The 25,931-nt window shown below is 35.2% G+C and overlaps 1 protein-coding gene across 1 annotated transcript in view; it reads right to left on the reverse strand.

The window, feature by feature from the left end:
* The window catches only part of LOC148657141 (vasoactive intestinal polypeptide receptor-like), a 102,070-nt gene extending 76,465 nt beyond the window's left edge, over positions 1 to 25,605 (reverse strand). The window contains exons 1-2 of the mRNA XM_088643011.1: positions 25,259 to 25,605; positions 14,670 to 14,766 (exon numbers count right to left, since the gene is read on the reverse strand). Of these exons, the coding sequence (XP_088499137.1) occupies positions 14,670 to 14,766; positions 25,259 to 25,315 (154 nt within the window). The 5' untranslated portion in view covers positions 25,316 to 25,605. The remainder of the gene's footprint in view (positions 1 to 14,669; positions 14,767 to 25,258) is intronic.
* Positions 25,606 to 25,931: the final 326 nt, after the last annotated feature.

Here is a 25,931-nt window from a genome sequence, read left to right on the forward strand (position 1 = left end):
TTAATCTTCTGTTCCTGATTCCCCTTCTTTCGCCGGTCCCGACCCGGTTCGTGTTTTAACTCCCTGGATGGATCTCCTGGCCTTGGACTCTACCCTTTGTCTCGGATTACTCTTTTGGATTTCGCCTTGTTTGTTCGCCCCGGATTCACTCCCCCTGGACACCAGCACTGCATGGACATGCCTCCCTGTCTCCAGACCCTCTCCCGCATGACTTTTTCCCTAGTGTATCTTCACTATTCTGGATCGTGTTGTCCGCATAGGGCCCGGAAGGAACTGCTATGTGACACCAGGTCTCAGTGGCAAATCCAATATAGGATTCTACAAGAGATCTAACTTTCATTCCTTTCCAGGATCCACTGAGCCATGGCTTGCTCCCCATAAGTCTTTGACCTTTGTTTCAGGCTGTGATTCTGCATTAAGTTACATCGAAAATTTATGATGTCACCTGTAGCGGCGAGGCTTATTAATAAGGCAGAATTAAGTGTTTCTGAGCTTTCCCAAATTAGGCCTCATTTCTCTGTTCATCTCTGTGGTGCAGCCACAGAGAAACCATGCAGGCTGATTTAGGGTTCTTTTGATAAAAGACAGCTCCCAAAGGGGGATGCACTTAGCTAAGCCTGGCTATCATGATCAATGGTCATCCATTGGCGCCTATCTGTCTAGGGAGTGCCAGTTGGACATCTGGACTGCATTACTAAGTGTCAGGAGTAAGTGACTCATATCTCACCTTGATCAACCAATCAGGGACTGGTAGGGCCGAGTAACCCACGTATGACTCTGATGCCCATGGAACTTTCAGCCAATCAATGAGCTGAAGTTCCTCCAGGTAAAAACAGGCAACACAGAGAGCCTGGAAGATTCAGAGTGAGATTCAGTAAGATTCAGTAAGATTCTGGAGAGGATTCTGTGGACTGTTCTAAAGGGAATTCAAAGGAGAATTCCAGGGCAGGACGGCCCAGGAGCAGAAGGCTCCCAAGGGCAGGACATTCTCGCAGCGCCTCCTGACCATCCTGAGACTCAGCCCGGACAACCACGGAACGGCCAGTGTGTCCGAGTGCCAGAACTTTCCTTTGTTCTAAGAGTCTAGAGTGGAGGTTGCCAGAGAGTAACCAGCAGCAGGCCTCGTGAACAGGTCGGAACTGTGGACAGCTGAATCACTATTCAGAACTAGCTCTTCATCAGGAACGAACCGGTCCTCTTCCTGACATGCTGGGACCCACAGTCATCTTTTCTCCTGTGCACAAACTTTGCTAGTTAAAGCCAACAGTGAACATCAGCAGCGCACCGTCGCAAGCCACACAGCACAGCCTGGCACCGAGCCAGAGAGCGCGGATTGGACAGCAACAGCCTGCAACTGTTTCTTTGTGCCCGCAGGAGATCTGAATCCCCAGAAATTGGATGAGTATTCAACTTCAATGCATTACAGCTCGAGAGTTCAATTGTTATCCCAACCAGTTGATATCAATTTAATTCCTAAGAGTTATGTACTTGTTTCGAGTATCTAATGTAGAAGTTATAACCAAGTTCATTTATGAAACGGTCTAAATGAATGATATACTGAACGTATGTCCTCTTGATATGTGTAACACTTTGTAACTGACTGAATATATATCTTTTGTATTCTGATAACCCTCTCGATAAGATCTGTTAGGTTTACATGCATATTCTATGTATTAATACATGTATCCTCGTGTATTAGTACCTGTGTGTGTGCGTTGTTTGAGTTATGTCGCATGGTTGGACTCTAAAGCCATCAAAAGAATCAACTTTGTGATTTACTGCTACAATTAATAATTGTCTCAGTAAATGCCCAAACCCTACAGAACTGGTGCCTTCAGAGAGCCACTACATTACATTTTGGCTATGGCAACGTTACATATTTGGCGTCCCTGAACGGCTATGAAACACTACACACCAATTCCAAGAGAGTATGATCAGCACCCATCAATCTGTTGGAGCTCAGAAAAATGGCTTTAGCTGGAAAATGTCTTCCCAATTATACAAGTGATAATACATCTTCATGAGTGTGACAATTGTGACATTCATCAATCACCAGGATGTTCTCAATCTCAGTCCAATGCATCTACTTCATTGCTTTGATTCCATTCTATATCTTCGGAGTGCACCACGTGTGCCCCAAGGTGGATGCACCTTCTAGGCAGTAGGCCTGCTATTGAAGGAAAGCCAGACACCAATTTACCAAGCAGTCATATAATTGATATGAACATTGTTTGGTACAGTGCCTCATACCAGTTTATTAGCTGTCTTTTATACAGATCCAGCCATTCAAAATGTGTGTCAAATCTTGTGTCCGTGGTAAGCTAGAGGGTTCTGTAACATGACGTACCATGTACCATTCGGCATATCCAATTTAATAATAATAATAATAATAATAATAATAATAATAATAATTGCTTACATTTATATAGCGCTTTTCTGGACACTCCACTCAAAGCGCTTTACAGGTAATGGGGACTCCCCTCCACCACCACCAATGTGCAGCATCCACCTGGATGATGCGACGGCAGCCATAGTGCGCCAGAACGCTCACCACACATCAGCTATCAGTGGGGAGGAGAGCAGAGTAATGTAGACAATTCATAGAAGGGGATTATTAGGAGGCCATGATTGGTAAGGGCCAATTGGAAATTTGGCCAGGACACCGGGGTTACACCCCTACTCTTTTCGAGAAGCGCCCTGGGATTTTTAATGACCACAGAGAGTCAGGACCTCGGTTTTACGTCTCATCCGAAGGACGGCGCCTGTTTACAGTATAGTGTCCCCATCACTATACTGGGGCATTAGGACCCACATGGACCACAGGGTGAGCACCCCCTGCTGGCCCCACTAACACCTCTTCCAGCAGCAACCTAGTTTAGTGCTTCAAGGCCCAAAGAAGATTGATAGGTGGCAATTGCGGTGCGTTAGATGTTACTGAAATGATAGTTTAAGTTTATCTGTTGTACTCCTTTAAATCCTCTTAATATTGAATGTTAATATGGAATCATGTACAGTAACTAAAGGGAAATTTGGTAGCTGAAAATAAAAATAAACGAAGTGTACTAATGTCTCTGAATATCATCAATGATATCAATTTAATATAATATATTTATATTGTTAGATGTAGTAGCTGAAAATAAAAAAATAAGGTACACAACAGTACACTCTTACATCTTTTTACGAATGTTCTTTTTTATGAAAATGTAATGCTACAAAGCAATTGAATTGTTAATCACAGTATGAATAAAGAAAGCCAACTTTGAAACTACGAAGAAGCGATACAAAGAAAATTTTCAAAACCTGTGCCGAATGTAGAGAGTGAAGATGAAAATGTCATATAACTCGTTTCATATTGAGTCACATTCATGGGTGAGAGCTAGCACGGAGCCTACAGAGTGGCACGAGAGACGGGGCATGATACAGTTCACCGCATCTTGCTTCACGTGTTGTTCACTATTGTGTGTACTCTTTTTATTTTTACTTTAAAGAAGATAAAAATTGTGAGTGTGTGTCTAATTACATACAGTAAAAAGCAAATGATGTCATGTCATTTTCCATTACACTGCAAAGAAACATATATAATACAAACAAATAATTATAATTACTGATGTTATAATTGCTTGCAGAGGAAATGTAACCAACTGAGACCAAAGTGTTTCCAAATAAAATTGTGTAAATAAAAAACACTGTTTTGTTTGTTAATTGTGTTTTTACAATATGTTTTTAAAGCCACTACAGATGCAGCAATCAAAACGAGCAGGCGATACCGCATTTTTTTGCAGTGCGCTTGATGCGGTATACCGCAAGTTACGGTATTAATACCGTATATTCTCGCATAGAACCGCATGATACCGCATGATAACGCAGGTAAAATAATAGTATCCGGAATTTCCGCAAGGTGGAGCTAATGAAGCTCAACCTTTCATGTTTGAGCTGTCACCATCAAAGTCTTTACCGAAGATATTACTAGTAGTATTTATAATGAATGACCTTGGACAAGCTGTAAACTCAAAGTATTGCCCTGATCCACATTCTTTTTTTCATTGACCGTCTTTGTAAAAGTATCACCACAGCATTTCGTTGATCCAATCACGCATTTATTTCCAATCATGCAAAGTACAGTAATTTTTGAGAATCTCCGATTCACCATGCCTTTCACATGCTCATAAAATATATTGATTTAGGAACATAAACATATTACTGTAACTGTACTGTACTGTACTGTATACAGTATATATATGTATATTTAATGTCTTTACTGTGCCCTTTTAAGTATTAAATATTTATATGGAATTTTACCACTGAAGGGAAATCTTAGTAGCTGAGCATAAAAAGAATAGGAGCATAACGCGTGTGAAGGCCATAAACAATATTAATTTTGTTACATAAACATCCAGTATTACAGTATACTGTATGGCTGGTCTCGGTACTTTAAAGAAAAAATACACACCAGTATTCCATTTCTCCCTAAACATTTTAAGCATCGAAGTCTTTAAATAACATGTGAAATAACGTGTATAAAAAGTGGTAGTTTTAAGCTTTTCTGCGAATACGCTCGATACCAGAGTCAACAAGCATACTTTTAGAATTTGATTAATAGGGAATATAATATGGAATCGCGTATCTAAAGAAATTAATAACGATATAATTATATTCATGTACTACAACACAATAGTACACACTGTACAATGTCTGTTGATACTGTTTGTGTAGGGCTGTTTCACCACTCCTCATGTGACCTTGCGGGTGGTACTGTGGTCTAGGTGCCCGACTAGACAAATCCAGCCGGCGCCACAGCTTTTCCTTTAACAAACATTTCTTTAAAAAAAAATAGCATTGTTATGGACAATTAATTGACTTTTTATTTTCTAAATATCACAACATGTTTGAATTTAAGTCATTTTTTAATAACAATGAATAGTTGTAAATTGTAAATACGACGTTTACATTGGCGTTATTATCTATTACATTTATTTAGTATCTAAAGAAATAACAGTATAACTATGTTCGTGCACAAACAGTAGCATGTTACATTATTAGTTTGGGTGCCAGAAAGCTCTAAATTGCATTTTGAGTGTGGTTTTTTACTTTTTTTAAATTACAACTCATAAATAAAGCTGATACTGTTTAGACTTTTAATTATTTTAAACTGTATTACAGCAGCACAATGCACAATGCAACGTAAATTGCTACCTTTGTCTTCTGCGTAATAATGTTCACCTCTCTGTCCAGCAAATTAACAATAGTAATAATAATGAACTTTATTGTACATAGCGCCTTTAAAGGTGGCTCCTCAAAGCACTTTACAGAATAAAAACAATAACAACAATACTGTTAGGCTGGGCAAATGATTTAAAAAAAAAAAAGAAATAAAAAATGAGATATAATGATGTGTTCCGGCTTAGACATTGCACGACTTAAAACCTATAAAAACAGATTTCAAGAGTTAATAACCACTTTTTATGCACGAAAAACGGGTGCAGCTCTTTCACTGTTTTAAACGAATAAGAAATTAGATTGCTCATAAATCTAATCACTTATTCTACATAAACACAGCATAATTGCTCTCTGAAAATGTTCTTTTTCTTGTTCGTTTTGGAGACCTTGATCGAAACTGATTTGAGATGTCAGAACGGATTTATTTTCTGTGTATTTCTGTGTGCGGGTTTCCTACATTGCTTCCTACAAGTCAGGCACCCAGAGGTGGGGGGTGCGTCTTTCTGCCACCATAACTAAAATGCCAAATAGGAGTGGCGCAGCGCGGTTTTCATCACTCTCTGTGGGAGTGCTGGCTGTGACAAATTAAACCGGTTTCACAGGTATTTTCAAAGTAGAAGGGGGCGAGTCTTCCAGCGATTACAGATCAGATCAGATTCCCTTCCCCCCACAGAAAGACAGACAAATGTTTTCACTGCTTATTAGTCGCTATTCACCGCGCGACGAGCAGCTCCAATTTCAGGCGTAAGCGATAAAAATACTGTATATTTAGCTGAGAAGCTGTACAACGCAAGAATTTCGTTACCCTAGGAGGTTTCGTGAAAAAGCTACAGGCGTGCCAATTGGAAATGTTTTTATTTTTAAATACATTTTAGCAAAGTCATGTACCATAAAAGTATGGTAATTAAAAATCATTAATACTTTCGCTTGGGTTTAAATAAAGTCGATGTTTTCTCTTTTGGCTAGACTTGACTATTTAGCCATGAGATATACAATAGATTGTCATTAAACAATCTTATGTTTATTAACCTTCCTTGTTATGCACAGTGGGAATGATAATGTAATGAGAATTAATTTAATCACAGAGTGCTCATAAGCTGATACCCTGGATTCTCTCCAGACACAGCTGTATGAGCTCCACCAGTCAGGACAGGAGGCTCTACTGTACACAGAGAGGGGCGGTAGGGGGGAACAAGCTGCCCAGCCGTGTGGTTGAAGCTGATACCCTGGATTCTCTCTAGACACGGCAGTTTGAGCTCCACCAGTCAGGACAGGAGGCTCTACTGTACTCAGAGAGGGGCGGGAGGGGGGAACAAGCCAATACCCTGGCTGATACCCTGGCCTGTGTCTCCAGACACAGCTGGATGAGCTCCACCAGTCAGGACAGGCAAATAGGATACACTCTACAGACATTCACAACAGCGACATATCATAAAACATTTGCACAAAATGTTAAATTATTCCTTTTTTTTCAGGAAGTTAAAAAAACACTTGAATTACTTACCCAGTCTCTCGAAATAAAATTATTTTTCAAGCAATGTAATGCAAGATGCTTTCTAACATCGGGCAATGTGTTTTTTTTAATCTAACATTGATAGATTAAAAAATCATTCCTAATAGAAATTATTTACCTGCATAAACTTATAAAGGTTGTATTTTCACACAGTGAAGAGGTCTTTTTTAGTTATACAGTAGTTGTGCAAGCTCTGGTGAGTGTATCGTTTTTGACGAGTTTCAAAAGACAAACACAGCTGGATGAGCTCCACCAGTCAGGACAGGCAAATAAGATACACTCTACAGACATTCACAACAGTGACATATCATAAAACATTTGCACATATTGTTAAATTATTACTTGTTTTTCAGGAAGTTAAAAAAACACTTGAATTACTTATCCAGTCTCTCGAAATAAAATTATTTTTCAAGCAATGTAACTAACGTCGGGCAATGTGTTTTTTTTTTAATCTAACATTGACAGCCACATCTTAAATCTTGTCAGTCAGCTCTTTTTTCTCTATTTGAATTGTGATTCAAATAACTTAGGATAACAAGTGGTCTCAAAGTCACCTAGCTCACAGAGCTTCAACAACAGATGACAACTTCCTTAGTCTTCCTAAAATTGTGAGACGGGGTGGGGGGCACTCAGGAATGTGAGTTATGCGAGTTAGATTATGAATGAATAAAAACATTTAATTAAAAACACGTTTGCGTTTGTTTGAGAGCTATATTATGTACTTTTCATATATAAGATATAATGATGTGTTACTGCTTACACATTGCACAACTTTAAAAGCTATAAAAACAGGTTTTGATTCGTGTCTTTTTCACATTATCTGGCGAGCCTTGTTTTGTCAAAGAACCAGAGATCATCTCGCTTTCAAAGGACAGCACAGACTTTTAAAAGGCCGCAAATGTATTAGCAAGGGTTAATTGCACTATGGACCGTACAAAGAAATGTAAAATAGTCTTCTTTAGGTGCGAGGGCAGGAGTGGATCGCAGCAGGCATACACAGCAAATAACAAGAAAACAAAGAACGGGGCAGGTGAGACGAGTATCCAAACAGTGAGTGATCAGAAAAAGGAAATTGTTATGCCCGGCTTTTCGACGCAATTTTTTTTAACTTGCTAATGTTATGGAGGCGGAAAGATGCACCCCCCACCTCTGGGTGCCTGACTTGCCGCCATCTTTAACCATTCCATGTTTGAGTCACAGTAGGTAGAGACATGTACAAAAAAAAGTTCATTCCAGCTACAATACATATATATTTTTGTGGTAAGAGGGAGCAAAACATCAGTATTTACTGCTAGTAATTAGTGTACAATTTATAGTTGGAATCCTGAGCCTAAATATAAAGTTAAAATCTCGACAAACGAAGCAAGGTAGGAAATGCGCACACAGAAATACACAGAAAATAAATCCGTTCTGACATCTCAAATCAGTTTCGATCAAGGTCTCCAAAATGAACAAGAAAAAGAGCATTTTCAGAGAGCAATTACGCTGTGTTTATGTAGAATAAGTGATTAGATTTATGAGCAATCAAATTTCTTATTCGTTTAAAACAGTGAAACAGCTGCAAAAGATCACCCGTTTTTCGCGCATAAAAAGTGGTTATTAACTCTCGAAATCTGTTTTTATAGGTTTTAATGTTGTGCAATGTCTAAGCCGAAAAACATCGTTATATCTCTAAAAAATTGCCCAGCCTGTTATTTGCCCAGTTGTTATTGTTTTTATTCTGTAAAGCGCTTTGAGGAGCCACCCTTAAAGGTGCTATGTACAATAAAGTTCATTATTATTACTTTCTGGCAAGAGGAGGCACCCAAACTAATAATGTAACATGCTACTGTTTGTGCACGAACATAGTTATACTGTTATTTCTTTAGATACGCGATTGCATGTTTTTTTTAAATCCCTGGCGGGACCAGGCATCCATAAGAATCAAGTAATAGGTTTCATTGCGCTTTGACAGATCGTCTTTAAATCAATTGCTGATCAATTGCTTAAAGTTTGACAGTAAATGTTTATATTGTAACGCATACTGTACAGCCTCCATTTCTCTATAAAAATCTAAAAGATCGTTTGCGCAGCCTAAGAGGGGGGTCTGCTCTCAGTGACAGCTGACAATCCTCCATACACTCAAGTGAAAAATCAATTACGCCAATGTAAACGTCATATTTACAATTTACAACTATTCATTGTTATTAAAAAATGACTTAAATTCGAACATGTTGTGATATTTAGAAATATAAAAAGTCAATTAATTGTCCATAACTATGCTATTTTATTTTTTTAAAGAAATGTTTGTTAAAAGAAAAGTCATGGCGCCGGCTCAATTTGAACACCCAACCTGTGGTTTACAAGTCAGGCACCTAGACCACAGTACCACCCGCAAGGTCACATGAGGAGTGGTGAAACAGTCCTGCACAAACAGTATCAACAGACATTGTACAGTGTGTACTATTGTGTTGTACATGTAGTACGCGATTCCATATTATATTCCCTATTAATCAAATTCTAAAAGTATGCTTGTTGACTCCGGTATCGATCGTATTCGCAGAATAGCTTAAAACTACCACTTTTTATACACGTTATTTCACATGTTATTTAAAGACTTCGATGCTTAAAATGTTTAGAGAGAAATGCAATACTGGTGTGTATTTTTTCTTTAAAGTACCGAGACCAGCCATATACTGTAATATTGTATGTTTATGTAACAAAATTAATATTGTTAATGGCCTTCGCGTTATGCTCCTATGCCCCTGTCGGTCAACCAATCACATACCGCGGTATGACACTTGATGACGTAGCCAATTACCCGCGGTACTTGTCTGTGCCGCGCACTTTGAATGGCTGCATCTGTATATATATTACTTTTTAAAAATCAAAATCTAAAATAAAATGATGTTTTCTAATTACTATTTATACACAATTACTAATAATTGTGTACATTGTGAACAAAAAAAATCCGTTATTGAAACTTACAGTATGATTAGCACTGGAAAGCACTAATGGGTTAACAAGCAGTTAAATTGTATTAAAAAATGATTTTTCTGACAACCATACACAGCTGCACTACATTAAGAATTCACTGCACCACCTAGCAATTTTACATAGTGCAGTCCTGCATCAGATTATTTAAAAAATAAAAACTGTGAGGCACGGTACTATAATGCTGCTGTACTTTTTGCAGTATACCACCTGACACCTCGCACATTTGGCTGAATCTCTAGCTTTCCTTTCAGGAAAATGAAGCCTGTGGGAACTTGTTACTCTATCTCAGCTGTCTACTGGCCCTGCTTTAGAAAGAATTTAAGCAGGCTTGGTAGAATCACTGGTTTTGATTATGTTGAGCTGCCACAATAGTTCACCTCTTGGAGACTCTCCCTTCAAGTCAGAATCTTGAAACAGCCTACTGAACCAGAAGGATAACTTTAGCATCCTGATCAATTTTAGTCCTTACTGCCACTATGGCAGTGGATGCATTAAAAACATTATTAAAAATGGAAATTTCATTTCAATATCTAGGGAAAAAAGACTTTTCTTTCACTAACCTCAACTTGCCTAGTAAATATGTGGATATTTATGGAGTCGCGTGGATATAATTAAGCTATTTTAGTGCAGTTAGTTTTAGTTTAACAAAATAAAGCTAATGTTTTATGTGCTATACAAAATGTTCATATTGTTGCATAAATGCCATTGATACAGAGTGGCACTTTCTTCCCTTAGAAAATAATTTTTGCATGTCATTAAAAGAACAAAGAAAATCTGACCCTCATTTAAAAAAAATGGAAATGGGTGAGTATTTAGGTACTGTATAATTGTGATATTTATTTGACACTGTTATTGTCCTTTTACAGTAGCACAATTGTTTCATGTCTGGGAAATAAAACTGTGTCTCTTCAACAGCTGTCTTCAAGTTCTAGAGAGGGAAGGACAATATTTGGACAATGTGGTATAATGTTTTACAGAACAAGACACATGATTCATCCTTTATAACTGGAAAATGGTAGCATATGCTGGAATCTGTTCTGGTAGTTTGGTGGTGATTGCATAGACAGGCTGAACTCTGACGTATGTTGGCAAAAAACACTCATAACTATTTAGAGCACACAGAATATGAACACAAATTAACAAAAGAAAGAAGTCAAATATTTGGAACAAATAAAACAACAACAAGACAACAATGTGACAGCAGAAGGTAGGATATAGGGAAAGTTTATGAATTGAACAAAAAATAATACATAGAATACATAGAATTGTCAACATCCTTTTAAACCCCGCCCCCCGCGAAAAAAAAAAACTATATAAACTTTTCCAGTATTGTCATGGAAGTGTTTCCTATCATTTTGAGTGATTGCATTCACTGACACTAATCTTTTTGTCCATATTGCAAATGCTCTCATGTTGTTTGTATCAATATATAAACAAATCACGAGCTCTTTGTATTTTGTTAATATATGCATGATACTGGGTACATACCATTGTAAATTTGTCAGTTCTTGACTGGTTGACTGGCACATATTGCTTATACAGTATCTATGATGAACTGTGGGACCCAACTCATTCTTCTTGAAAAAATGAAAGACAGTCCTCTGTGGGATGCAAGAGAAACAAGGCTACTTCGATCCATCTGTTCCTCCATGTTATTCCTGGACCGGGTGGAATACAATAGTTCAATAGTTCTTCCTTTCTCTGTGAGGTGCATATGGAATAGAACTGTGTGTGCTGTACCTTTCAAGGATAATTTTTTGTCTCAGCTTGCTTTGCATGTGTATTCAACTGGTACACTGTACAATGAGCATAGCATATCTCCACTTTGATGAAAGATGTCTGGGGGCTTTATGTCTTCAAGATAATATTTCCTTTTTTATTCATTTTGTAGGTGTGAATACTGTTATAGCTGGGGATGTGTTTTAAAACAATGAGTTCCACTCTACCCAGTTGTAGCTGAACATACAAGCTGGTAAATTCAGAGAATAAAAGGGACATTTCTGGTTTACGCTAATTAACTTATCGGTAAATAAGTCAACTGCAATGCTCTGAAAACAGCATATGGAGGATGATCCATTAGCAGTTCATTACTAAGCTAGCATGCTAGGTAAATACCAAATGCAAAAAACTTGGCTGGTGAAATTAGTCCCCTGCTCTGTACTAAAACTTGTTCTCAACTGTAACAAACCCAAAGTAACATCTCTTCTATAGGGTAGTAAAGTCCAGGAATAAGTTTGTGCAACTTTATTTACTAATCCTATAAACTAAGAAAACAGTTCTTAACTCTTTTGCAACTGCAACTTCCTTTTGACGACTGAAAAAGCGCATGACCCCCTATGAAAAAACACATAGTGACTTTGTTTTGCAGAGATTTGCCTGGTTTGTACAGTAGGTGTTGTAGCATTTTTGATGGGTTGAGACTCTCCTTTGCCATACTTTACCATATACAACAGGTCAAGGTTCCATTCCTCTATCACATGAGAAATCATATTCCAAATACTTGAATTTCCTACATTTTCCATTTTTTTTCTTTGTCTATCTCTGCAGTTCTATGCTTTCACTGTTTCACTGTTTGAGTTGTACACTCGCTCCAGTTAGCAACTGCTCCATTTTTAAGCTCTTTACGAAGTAATGGCTCATTCACTGTGACAGTGGGGTGACTAAAATAGCCACTAGGTAGTAGGTTTCTGGTGCACCTTTCAGAAATTTAGTTGTACTATTAGAGCGTTTAATGACTTTTTATTTATTTTAATATACTATTCACATGACCCACCCAAGACCATGATGCGCAAGACCATGGCCCCAGGTTAAGACTAAGACATTTATTACTGTACCAAAGGTAACAAGGTAACATTGGATTGTAAGGTAAAGTTTCATATGCAGTAGAAGGTTATTACTGAAATAATAGTTTCTATTAAATTATTTTAAATGCTTGCCACTGGGAAATTTATTGCAATATACAGTAAAACTAAAATTACATTCTATAAATTACAGCTGACTAACTACAACTGACCTGTGTTTCATGTTCTAAGTTAATTATATGTAACTTTTAAGTGTGGTCACCCACATCTGGGTATCATTTTAGTCCTGTGTTACATTTTTCATTGTGATGGGATTCCATGCTAGTGTTTCTTAGGAGGGAAGGTTACTATCTCATCATCACTGTGATTTCTGCAAAACTGTGTTTTGTATTTGGTTTACTTGCTGCATTTACCTGCATTTGGTTGCTGATGTACTGATTGGTATTGACCCTGCCTCTTTGGTACCAAAATGATAATGGTGTTTTACATTCATTAATATTCACAATTTCATTTTAAAATAAAATATCTAAGGATACATGTCAGATTTATTTTTTCATCGTGTGACGCAACACAAGCACAAAGCACAGCCTTGAAATATAACACCTAGACTAATTAATAAATTAATGATAAAATATTGATTAGCATGCTTGAGTGTGTTTTAGTGCACACAAATTTCAAAGTAATCAGAGATGTGCATCTCCCCTCAGATCTATAGGTAAATTTGATGTTTCAGTATATATAGTATCTTATGTTAGGATAAAATCACTTAATGCACTAATTCCACTGTTGTCATAGAGAACAAAACTACAAACACTCCCTTTTCCATGCAACAACATCATCTATTATATGTGAATAACACACTGAGAATGAAGACTAATATCAACTATGTACAGAAATTTTGTTCTAGATTTTACTGAAAGTTTAAACCAGAAAAAAAGGGCAGAGAAAAAGCTAGGTGTTCCTACTTGCATTAAGTTTTGGGATTGGATATAAAACTGTTTAAATCAGACTGAAAACATACACTAGTTAACATATTACACCTTTTTTTAGTGCATATACTTTCAGAGATTCAGCCTCAGAATTACTGTCTGGCTGATTGAAGTACAATGGGACTGTCATGCATGCATGCTCACATAGTTGCCTTTGTGACAAAGACAATATTTAATGCATAATTAATATTTTTCTTGTTTCTGTTAAATTGTTGTAAAAAGTAGCTGATGTATATTTTAAAAAACAGGATGAAAGTTGTAAGCAAAAACTAATGCATATGCTTAGAATATACCACTGAATAGTGGTCAGTGATGAAAGCCTTAAACAAAAATAGAAATTACATTTGTTAATTTTGGCAAAATGTAACTGTTCAGATACTTAAAATATAAAACATTAAGTGAATGTGCATGTATTGGCAATGACTAATTAAAATGACTGTTGTTTTCTTTTTCTGTATCAAGTTCTTATTTTTTTTTAAAATACATCTACTGGATTGTCTATACAATATTTATAGTACTGGGATCCATAAATATTTTAAAACAATAAACATTTATGTTCTAACAAAACCTGGCATACAAAACAAAAAAATACTTCTCTGTTGATAAAACAAATTGATCAATGATATTCACCTTCCAGTAGTTAGAAAAAACACAACTAAAAATCCTCCTGCAACATGTCGTAGAGGTAACAGTTACATTAAAATTAGTGCAAATGTGCAAATGAATGCTAAAAAATAAATTGACCATTGGCCAAGTACTGCCTGGATCATTTCCCCATTATACAAGTGAATAAAAACTCAGTGTGTATTTTATAAGCAACAACAATTTTCCAAAACAATATTAGTGACATACACACAGTATAAAGGTTAAATGCAGGATATAAGTTAGCAGGTTTCTTATGACAAAGTCAACTATTTTGTAAAATCCCAAATTTATACACTTCAGTTTGCACCCTTCAACTACTATCTCTCTCCATTATACAGATATTTGAAATTTGAAATGATATATATACAGTATGAGGTACACGTGAGGAGCTCTTTCATCCTGTGAACAAGAAATACAGTAGATGGATCCATAACTGAAGAAGGCTCCATAGCTGAAATGTTGTGCATTATACTCTTTCCTTCAAGGAACTAACCTCTATTTGTTCAAATGCATTATGTATGACCTTACCTTGAATGATGGTTTCAGTTTCCATTGTAGTGATACATTTTTCTCTTGTTCTCTCAATCTCCAGCATAATGTTGCACCCCTGGGGTGAAGCCATCACCTATAAAATGCAAAACTGATTAATTTTATTTTTCATTTGCTCACACTTACAAATTAGTTTCATAATCCCTGTTATTTTAAGAAAACTAAAAATATATATATAAAAAATGTTTCTGGCTGTCTTCATGATTTCATTTCTTAATACCTTGCATTAAAAAAATTAGATTTAAGACTTATTTGCTTCCTTATTTCTAATATGGAGAGGTGTAACTTCTGTTGTGGCCAATACATGATATACAGTATAAACAATCAAATCATCATAATTTATGTAGAAACCTGTTCCTCAACAATCTTTTTCTTAGGGCTGTGCTCTTTTTATTTAACAATTTTTTTGCTTTCCAAGGTATTTAAAATGAACCAGAACTCGCATATCATCAGAAATTCAAACCCTGATTCACAAAAAAACATAAGGAGGGATAATGATACATATGTTCTGTTTTGGCTGTCACATTACTGTTGCTTACACTTATAAAGCACTTTTCTGGACACTCCACTCAAAGCGCTTTATAGGTAATGGGGACTCCCCTCCACCACCACCAATGTGCAGCATCCACCTGGATGATGCGACGGCAGCCATAGTGCACATGTACACTCACCAGCTATCGGTGGGGAGGGGAACATACTGATGAAGGAAATTCTTAGATCAGGATTATTAGGAAGCCATGACGGTTAAAGGCCAATGGGAAATTTGGGATTTTTTAATGACCACAGAGCGTCAGGACCTCGGTTTTACGTCTCATCTGAAGGATAGCTCCTTTTTACAGTATAGTATCCCAGTCACTATACTGGAGCATTAGGCGAGGGTGAGCGCCCCCTGCTGGTCCCTCTAAGTTTTTCTTAGTTTTTCCTAGGAGGACTTGAATCCTGGGAGAGGATTGCAAAGAGAGAGATTTAACTGCAGGCTGTATTGCATTTATTAAGGAGACAGCTGATCTATTATTGTGACTTCTGTGGGCATTATTTAAGATTTCAATACTTAGTAGCAGTCTGAGGATGTTAATAATTAATAATAATAGTTCCTTACACTTATATAGAGCTTTTCTGGACACTCCACTCAAAGTGCTTTACAGGTATTGAGGACTCCCCTCCACCACCACCAGTGTGCAGCCCCACCTGGATGATTGACGGCGACCATAGTCCACAGTTTGCTGACCATACACCAGCTATCAGTGGGGAGGAGAACAGAGTGATGAAGCCAATTCATAGATGGGGATTATTAGGAGGCCATGATTGGTATAGGCCAATGGGAAATTTACACCCCTGCTCTTTTCGAGAAAAACCCTGGAATTTTTAATGACCACCGAGAGTCAGGACCTCAGTGTTATGTCTCATCCGAAGGACGCTGTCTTTTTTTTTTTTACAGTATAGTGTTAGAACAAAAGATGTTAGGCATCTGAAATGTCTTGTCTGTAAATACTGTATAAATAGAATAACGTATTGTTGTCTGTAGCATAGTGTTTGTCTTGTATTTGTTAATAAACATTTGTTTAACATGTGCTAGAGAACAAAGAATTTACATTCCTCTAATTATACCAACCTCTAGGTATGTTCAGGAGAAATCACTTACAAGCTAGGGGTTATGAATATATATTTTACTTATTGACTTAACCGCTCAGTCACTTCCTGATTTTCACCATTTCCGTAACCCCCTATTTGTCAGTATTATCTCAAGCAAAGCAAACTAGACATCTGTTTGTATAAGAAGTGAATATAATAGCATAAGGTAGTAATGTTAAAATTGTTTAATGTTTAAGTACCATATAAAAAATCAAACATTAAACGAATTATTAAAATACATAACTCTCAAGATCTTATTCTTATAGGTGCAAAATTGGTCATAGATGATCAAATATAATCAAGTAGGTACTGTAGCTGTGTCAGCATGCGTAGGCTGCATAGGAAGAAGTAAAGGTTTATTCAATGCTGAAAAGAGAAGAAAAGAAACACGTTTCAGATGTGGAGCCTTCTTCGGGGGAGGGTCACACTCCACAGTCAAAACACTGTGTTTCTTTTCTTCTGTTTTCAGCATGGAATAAATCTTTACTTGTTCCATAAAATATAATAGCTAATGGCTTTAAAATGTACAGTAAGTCAATTCAAGACTTTACTCTGACTATTTTAGTTGTGTTTCCACTTATGTAGATAACATTTTTTTATAATTTCGAAGCACAAAAATAAAGTTCAATGCACAGCTTTGAAAAATCAGCCAGCATTTGTCTTTCCAAGCAAGGCCATTTATTTTGATATTGCTATCCGCTGTCTCCTAGCAACATCAAAATATGTACCGGTATGGTATTTAGGGACATGAGAGAAAACAAATATTTATCACCTGTGATCTTAAAAATTAGGTTTGAACACCAATAAATCAGGTCTGCCACATTGTTTGCATCAGCAAAACCACCACTGACATAATAACAAGTAAGAATGTCTTATCGGAGTTATAAACAAAGATGCTCTAAAAGGCCTTTGCACAAACAGAAGTTTATAGAGGCAAGTTTTAATGAAAAATTTTACAGGGCAACAAAAATGTCAACGACATATAAAAATCATAAATCTCTCTACTGTAAAATTTGAACTAAAAATATTTCTAGTGACGAAATACAGGAAATAAAACAATAAAAATGTAAATACTTTAAACATTTTTTGGATTGGAGTTTCCTGATTTGTCAGGAACAGTTAAAGAAAAAAGATTTTGGAGATAAAAGATATTTACATAACTGTAACCCATGTAGTAAATGAAGTACAGTATCATCAAGCTACTGTTTCACTACTGCAGTACATATTGTGGGTGTCTGGCTGTTGCTATTGGCAATTGAACTGCTGGTTTAGACACAGGCTGTCAATATACTGTACATACTGTATTACCACAATGGCTAAAGGGTGTACACTGTTGGCATGTAAAATGTTTCTTTAAGAAGTAATATTAAATGCAGTTTAATTAAATCACTTCTTATTCGTTTAAACTGCACTGGTAAATGCTGAAATTCTATGATAAGCCTTTATATTTTCATAAACCATTCCATCCATAGTTTACCTGACATTTTTAAAAAGGGAAAACAAGCTCCCAGTGCTAGAAAATAATTTAATGAATAATATGTATGCTGCCTTTAGGATAAATTAATTTCCTTGACAGAAAAATGTATTACATCCATCCAAAATAATATATGGTCTAATTATTTTCATTAATGACCTGTTAATTGCCAGCTGAGAGAGTGATGGTATCTTTGACATTGCTCATCTTAGTCATGACCATATATAATAATCACATGACCTGAATCAGTGCAGGAAAATATTTCACCCATATACTTAACTTTGAAAGTTACCCAAATAAATTGCTACAGTGCACATACCTGTACATACCGTAGATGTAAACTAGTAAGCTATACTTTATCTGAACTCTATGCTAATGAGACTTTTGCTTGAAATTAACTTTTTTCAGTTATGGTCTCTTTAGATCTCTTCTTAAACTGCTGTCCTCCAATATACAGTATATTATTTAACATACAACAGAGAAGTCAGACACAAAGCATGGTTATGCTTCTGCAAATCACACAGAGAAGAATAGTATATTTACAGTATGTTTAGTGTCTGTGGGGGAATTTTTTCAAATGAATTCAATGCATTTCCCTACACTTCACAGCAAGCCTTTAGTTCAGATAATTAACATTAAAAAATATTGCAAAAGTACAAGCAATTCTCTAATATGTCATTTTTTTAATACCAGATAACACTTTTTGTTCTATGAATCATACTGTAAAGTAGACTGCATGCACAATTTTGTTTAACTGTAGCAGGAATCTGGTATGAGGAATATTATTTCCTCACTGGGGTTATACGTTTAATGTTTTATCAGTTCCTATAATACATGATATACTGAAAACAAAAATGTATAGGAGGCAAGAAAGCATAAACAATTTTTTAATACATTTTATTTAAAGAATTGTGTATGATTTCACTGCCATATACTGTCACATAAGTGTAATTGTTGGAATTTTCCACTGACAACAGTTTTTTTAAAGTCTATAACAGTTTTAATTTAGAAAGCAAAATATACAGTCCTTTAGTTTTCATGATTGAAGAGGACAATGTGGAGTGCAATTCCATAGTTCAAGTGCCCATCACCTAGGCTACAGGATTTATTCCATTGCTATAATTTAGAAACATTGGAACTTGTTTATATTTAATAATGTCCCTATGTCCCAAGCCCTTTTTGTCTTTTTTTCAGAAAATAGTTTAAGATGTTTAAGTATCTGTAATATGTAAACTACACCTATTTCTTTGTTACTCTTATCTGTGGTATGGTTGGAAAGAACTCTTCAAACAACAAAAATGTACTTCACTGTACATTTTATTGTAGAATTATGTTTTATTGCAGAGAATTAGAATGTCTATAAAAATTACTAAATGTGTGTTTTTAATTTTCTAAAAATATTTGCAACATTTAAATATGTATTCTTGTTTTATTTATAGATGCTTTCCAATTCTTTCCAATACATGTATTGTACACTTCTTTTAGACTTTTGTCCTGGTCTTCACAGTTCACAGTTTTCAAAATGGCAGCCTCATCTTATGTACTGCTTAGGAAACATAAAATGTATTTAACTAACATTGCAAAACCCAACAAACTTGTATGTGTTGGAATCCGAGAATGGAGGAGCTTCCATTTTTGTTTTTCTTTACTGAAGACTCTAAGCTCCAGTCCAATGGAAAACTGAACACATAGTATCAATTGTATCAGGAGCAGATATCTTCCGAATTCCAGTTATTATGAAGCTCAGGCTTGTTTGCTAAGGGACTATGGGATTACCATTATCAAGGGATAATAATATAAAGAATGCTTCAAACTAAATGTCTTAAGAAAGCATAACAATCAGTGTTCTTAATTATACTCGTGGCTCCAGCAGAACATTTAAAGTATTGGCTGAAGAAAGTAGATAATAAATGCAGGTCATGCAACCCAGAAGATCTTGACAGGTTTTGTATGTAATAGTAGTCATAAGACCCTCAAGGGCCAAAGTCAAGAAAGCCATTTAAAATTAAAGTTCTGTTCATAACAATTATTGTTGGTGTTTGATTGAATTTGAAAATCTTGTTTTTACAAATATTTGTAATTATTAAAACAAATATTTGTTTTAGACAGATATTCTATTTATATAAAAATATGGAAATGAAATGATAGTGGCTAATTCCACATTGAAAATTAAAAACTATTTTAGCAGTGAAGCCTTCTTCAGGCATGTGATCTCCTCCAAAGCTTCTGTGACATCAGAAGAAGGCTCCATAGTCCAAATATAGTTTTAACCTCTGTTTGTTTCTTTGACACAGCTCCTGCACTCTTAACATCAACAACATTGAAAGACATACAAGCATTTAATTTTTGGTTTGTCAGAAAATATTGAATGCTCACTTACAGTACCTAATCATGCTTAGGGAGCATTTATCTAAACTTCTTCAATCCTATGAATAGTTTTGTAATCCATCCTAAATGTGGATCTATAAAGTCAAGAATTTGTCCTGTTATAATTTCCTAAAAGTACTTAACTTGGAGGGATTACACTTATTCAGTATTCTTAAACTGAACAGTATACTGTATATACAGTATATGTAAATGATTAATGTTGCCAGGCTACTAAATTATCATAATATAAGCACATGTAGTGATCCTCGCCATACAGGATTTATTACTACATTATATCTTTGTATCAGAACTAAACATTGAAAGAGCCCTTACCACACATGTATATTAATATTAGCCAAACAACCAGTATTAGCATGTTATTTCTCCACCTAAAATCAAACTTATAGTTTATACCTTATAGTTTGGACAGTCACTTAATTTTGAGCTTTAAGCTTTGAGCTTAAAAACATGTTTTTTTGTTTAATTTAATATAAGGCTAAAACACTTTTTGGAATACGACTATTTTGGTAAGAGAAAGAAGTGCTATTAAAGTATAACACAAAACAGCTTAACTGATGAAGAAGGAAGAATCAAAATGACAAAGCACAGACTGTGCGTGAGTTAAAGGTTTGTTTGGATTACAACTTCTTTATACTGCTGTTTGGTGTGTACATGTGTCAAAGAGTATGAAAAGAAGATATTTTTTAGTAAAATATTACATTTTAAATACATTTCAAGCCAATCTTTCTTTTTAAATATCTTAACCAAAATATAAGATGAAATGATGGTTTTGAAAATGTCTATATTTTGGACAATTTCAGCATCTCCAACAAGGAGCGCATAACATTCTATTGTAACCAATTAATAAACAATCATGTTCTAGAAAAGCTAGAGAACTAACTTTATTCCCAAACTAAAAAACTGATCATTGCTGTATCCCACCTAAATGAATAACCATATTTTACTACTGAAGTACTATACTAGCTTATATATGTTAGCTTTTTATACATTTTTTAATATTTTGCAACATATACAGTATATATATATATTAATATATGGTGGTTCAACCAGTAAAGGTGTTTACTCCAGTAAACCTAAAGATACATACATATATCAAGTCTTGAGTCATGTATAAATAATTAAAAAACAATTTCATTATTTATGCAATTTCAATTTATTCTGACTTTCAAAATTACACATTAAAAGAAATGTGATACAACATTTCCTATACTAAATCCTTGACGAAATGTTATCAGTAGTCTTTTCAAAGGTGTTAAGCAGAATTTATTTGTTAATTTTAATAGACATAGTTCCTGATAATTCCCACTGAATTGTAAGACACCACATTTTGTGAATTTAGTCTCTTAATGTTTTTTTCTGCCCTCTGAGATGTACAAGGTGTGTAAAATACTCAAATAAGAACTAAATAAACCTATATGGTTACAAATAATTCCACATGCCTGCCCTGAGGAGGAGCATTTATAAAGAAAGGTGACTATTACCTTTCCACAAAACTATATACATTGAAAGCTAAATATTTAACGTCTGCCTTTTTGAAATTTACCAGACTTGCTTGCTGATTACCTTAACCAGAAAGTTTTTTTTTATTCACACATACCACTTTCCCTGCAAAGTATGCAGATTATACAGCAAAAGGCCATAAGTAAAACTGCTGAAAAATTGATTTAATACATGTAAAATGCAAACATTTCTTGCCCTCAGGAGCTATTTCCCCTCAGAATGAGGGTATCTGATCCACAGGACAGCAAAGAAAGGCCAAAAACCAAACGTTATGTACTTCAGCTGGGTGAAACAATGGATGGGTGTTACTTCAGGGGTTCTGTAAAAGCAAACTACTGCAGTATTTTTTTAATTCATACACTGGTATTTTATTGGATTCTGTGATGTTTTATCCAAGGTTGTCACAGAAGGGACAAAATTACCTTTGCATGCTCAAGGCTGTTGTCATGGTGTTTTAAAATAGCATGACATGTGTATACTTTAGGAGAACCTGAAAAAAGAACATAATGCAATAATGCAATTATTTAAGAGTTAGTGGAATACATAACATGGACATTTGATTAGGGAACCAAATCTATAGTCTTTTTCTTATTTCTTCTGAAAAGTAAATTCGAGTTTCACTTATAAAATGAACATTTTGATGAGCACATAAAGGAGATTAAGGGTGTTGAAAGTATTAAACTTGTGCAATCAACACAGTTAAAACACAATTAAAACCAAGCTGTGTCTACTTTGTATACATTAACCTAAGGTTTAGTTTACAATCTGTTCTGATTCCTTTTTTCATGTGTCCCAAGAATGCACTAAACTTGCATCTTGCTTTTTATGTGCATTGCATCTACTGTAGATGTTCCGCATTACTTGCTAAAACAAGGGCAACTGTTGAAAAACTAATTACAATATCCCATCTGTTGAATATTAAATGTAATGTCTGACTAAAACATTTCACATACTGTATAGAAAAAGCTAAGACAGAAATTGGCAAGTAGATTACAAAATGGAATCTGTGTTTAATTTTTTGGAGGACTGACCAGTTTTACTATCTTGGCCCTCTTAACCGATGTGATATCATTGGTCTTTTTTCTTTTTTATGCCTGGCAAGTTTCAATCTGATTACAACTATCAAATAACTCTGAACTCTTGGACATTTTCAATAAGGACAGAACTGATTGCAAATTCAATGTTCTTGTTTATATTTCTGCTGCATTTTTTTGAAAATTAATTAGATAGTGTAAAACATATGATCACTGAAAACTGAGTTCAAATACCAAGTACATATTTTAGGAGCTGCACCAATAGCAAATGGTAGTTCGAAAATATGTACCTTTATTTTATGTATTTTTAGCAACGTAATATTAGTATTCTTTTAAAATTCAGAATTAATGATGAAATCCATTTGTAACTCCTAAGTAGAAAGTTAAAACTATACAGTGCAGGAACAGTACATAAGTCATAAGCTGTAAACTGTACTTACATAAGCAGAACATATCAGTATTAAGCAGGATATGTAATGTATTAAAGAAATAAAAATAACTTATGATAGTATTAAGTATGATAATTACAACAAGGTAATATTTGATTCATATTAATACAATTTTAAATACTATGTAATTGTAAATAATTAGTGCTTTTCTAATAAGCCACAACTACCTCGGAGGGCGGTAATGGCTCTAAAGGATTTTCAATTGTACAGTATTTCTGAGTTCTCTATTCCTCATACCCAGTGCAACAGAAGGTGAATTCAGATAAGTTTGATAGGTTTCTGACCCATTCAACTGACATTGCCTCTAGCTGTACTCTGTATTTTGTTTGGGTGAACTCAGTGCCATTGATATACAACTGCATTCACACTTTGCTACTCTTGCTACGAAATGTCCATTTCATAGAGGACAAAAATAGACTTCCCAAAGTTGCAGGATTAACAGTTATAACCACAGAATACTTTAAATTAACAGTTTTATTTCATAGATTGCTTGCTGAAGTCCTTCCTTAGGTCAAAGAAAATATATTACTGAAGGCATTTTACACTCATGCTTCCATTTCTTTTTAATACAAATTTAAGTTTTACCATTTTGTTTGCAAGAAAAGCATGCTTTAAGTGATTTCTTTTTTCTTCAGTTTCACTTGCAAATGTGATCATGCAACCCATGGGTCTTTTTTTGGTATCAGTACACAAGTTATAACTCAGTTTTCAAACTGTAGGTCATGCATAAATACACTATAAAGAGATATCCTTCTGGAAAATTTCATGAAATATGAAACCATTGTGACTGTTTCTTGAGGATTACTTCAGATGTTGGTCTGCTACAAAGATAAATGTGACACTCTAAGGAAGCTTTAGTAACTGTCAGCTGGCTCCTCACACTAAGTTGGTCTAAATATTTATTTTATGAGAGAATGCTGAGCTAAAGCTTCTTGGAAGCAATCCAGAAAACTGTGACCAGGAATTGATCTTAGATAAGATGAACAAAACGGTTCATTATAAAAAGTGGCATTTAAATATAAAAATGGAAAGTATTGTATATAGTATAAAAATTTTATGATCTCCATGTCCAAGGAAGAGTCTAACCGTAAAGTAAACGAAGTTGCTTTAGAGTAATATCCAGGTCAAGTCTAGACAATTACTGTATCTGCTGGAACATATTTTAAAAAGAATCCTTCCAACGTTAGCAAAGGAAACACCTTGCATCCCATGTCCTTTCAAACTCCAGAGTCAGAAGCCAAGGTACTGTCCTTCATGAGATACATGCTTTACATTTATAATGTTTGTGCTTGTATTTTCATAAATATGATCTGGCAGTCAACAAGTTGATGTTGATAAACCAAAACTTCAAATTTATACTTCGACTAAATGTATTATTAAAATGGCTGTATACAGTATGTTGTAATATCACAAAATTAGGAACTTGCATTTTAAACAAGTAGGCAACATCCATATTGTTTATATTTTCGTGTATTATATAATTTTATTTTATTACAGATTTTCCTTGCAATCCTAATGTGACACATAATACTCCTGATACACTCTGAAAGTCGTGTGTAACTCTTCTGTAACGGAGTAGTACAGTTGAAGTATTAATCGTACTAACTTGCAGAGAAGCGCTAGCTGGAAAACTCAGTACTAAAAATCTGTAGCACCAATATTGTATTGCTGTTGTTTATCTACATATCACGAAAATATTTTAAAATACTTGTGATCCTATAATGAATTTAATATATTTAACACTTTCAACGGTTCTTCATCGCCAGCAACTGAATCAGTTAATTTTATCTGCAGTGCAACTATTTGTATAGCTAAAAGTACCTGCCATAAAGTCATCCGGTTTTTTAACCCGATAAATTTACATCGTTACTAAATACTCCTATTGTTAAACTAGCAATGAATCTTGTAAATCTACAAAATGGATATTAAAGTACCGTACTTCAATATATTTCTATTCATCCAATACGTATAAAGATGTCTGTTAATAGTACAATTCAAATTAACATTATAATTGTTTTTCAACCTTTAGTTCGGTAAAACAGAGGACAACTGTCATCTCATATATGGTCATTTAGAGAAAAAGATACTTACAGAAGTGAGCAAGCAATTTAGGCTGATCATTAAGATCATACATTCTGAAATATCCATTTCGAATAGGATTTAAAAATCTTCTTTTGCAGTTCTTCTTACGTGTTTAAAGTACTGATCATGTCCAATCCAGACAGATTCAAATAAAATAATTTAGTTCACAAAGCAGTCACTGTAGATTGAGATTAAAAGTTGGTTACAAGCGAAGCCACTTAAGATTTCTCAAAAAACGCCTTCTTGGAGGTTAGTGCGAAATAATTCAGAACTTGTGCGCCCAGCCTCATGCTGCCTTTATCGCTCCTCTGCTCGAGTCCTCTCAACTTCACACTCCATTCATAACCTGGAGCCTCTGTCATAACTGACAAGGCAATAACCAATAAGAAATGTATTGTGGTCTCTTCTAGTCCAATGTCAAATGTCTGTGGGAGGGAATGACAGGCTTGCTGCCTCTGTCCACGCCCTGTTCAGTGCACACGCGGTGATGAAACAAGAGAAAATACTGTGTAGCTACAGTATATCAGCTGCTTAAAGTCTGGTGTCTTTAGAGTGCGCTCTAACTGCATGGTTTTCGTATCCTTAACAGAAAAGGCACTACTAGACTAATACCAGAGAATCATAGTTTAACTCGGTCACTCTCAATTTAAACATTCCAAAACACACCATTGTCATGAAAATA

The sequence above is a fragment of the Lepisosteus platostomus genome, chromosome 8 (assembly GCF_059453375.1).
Source record: "Lepisosteus platostomus isolate fLepPlt1 chromosome 8, fLepPlt1.hap1, whole genome shotgun sequence".
Taxonomy (NCBI): domain Eukaryota; kingdom Metazoa; phylum Chordata; class Actinopteri; order Semionotiformes; family Lepisosteidae; genus Lepisosteus; species Lepisosteus platostomus.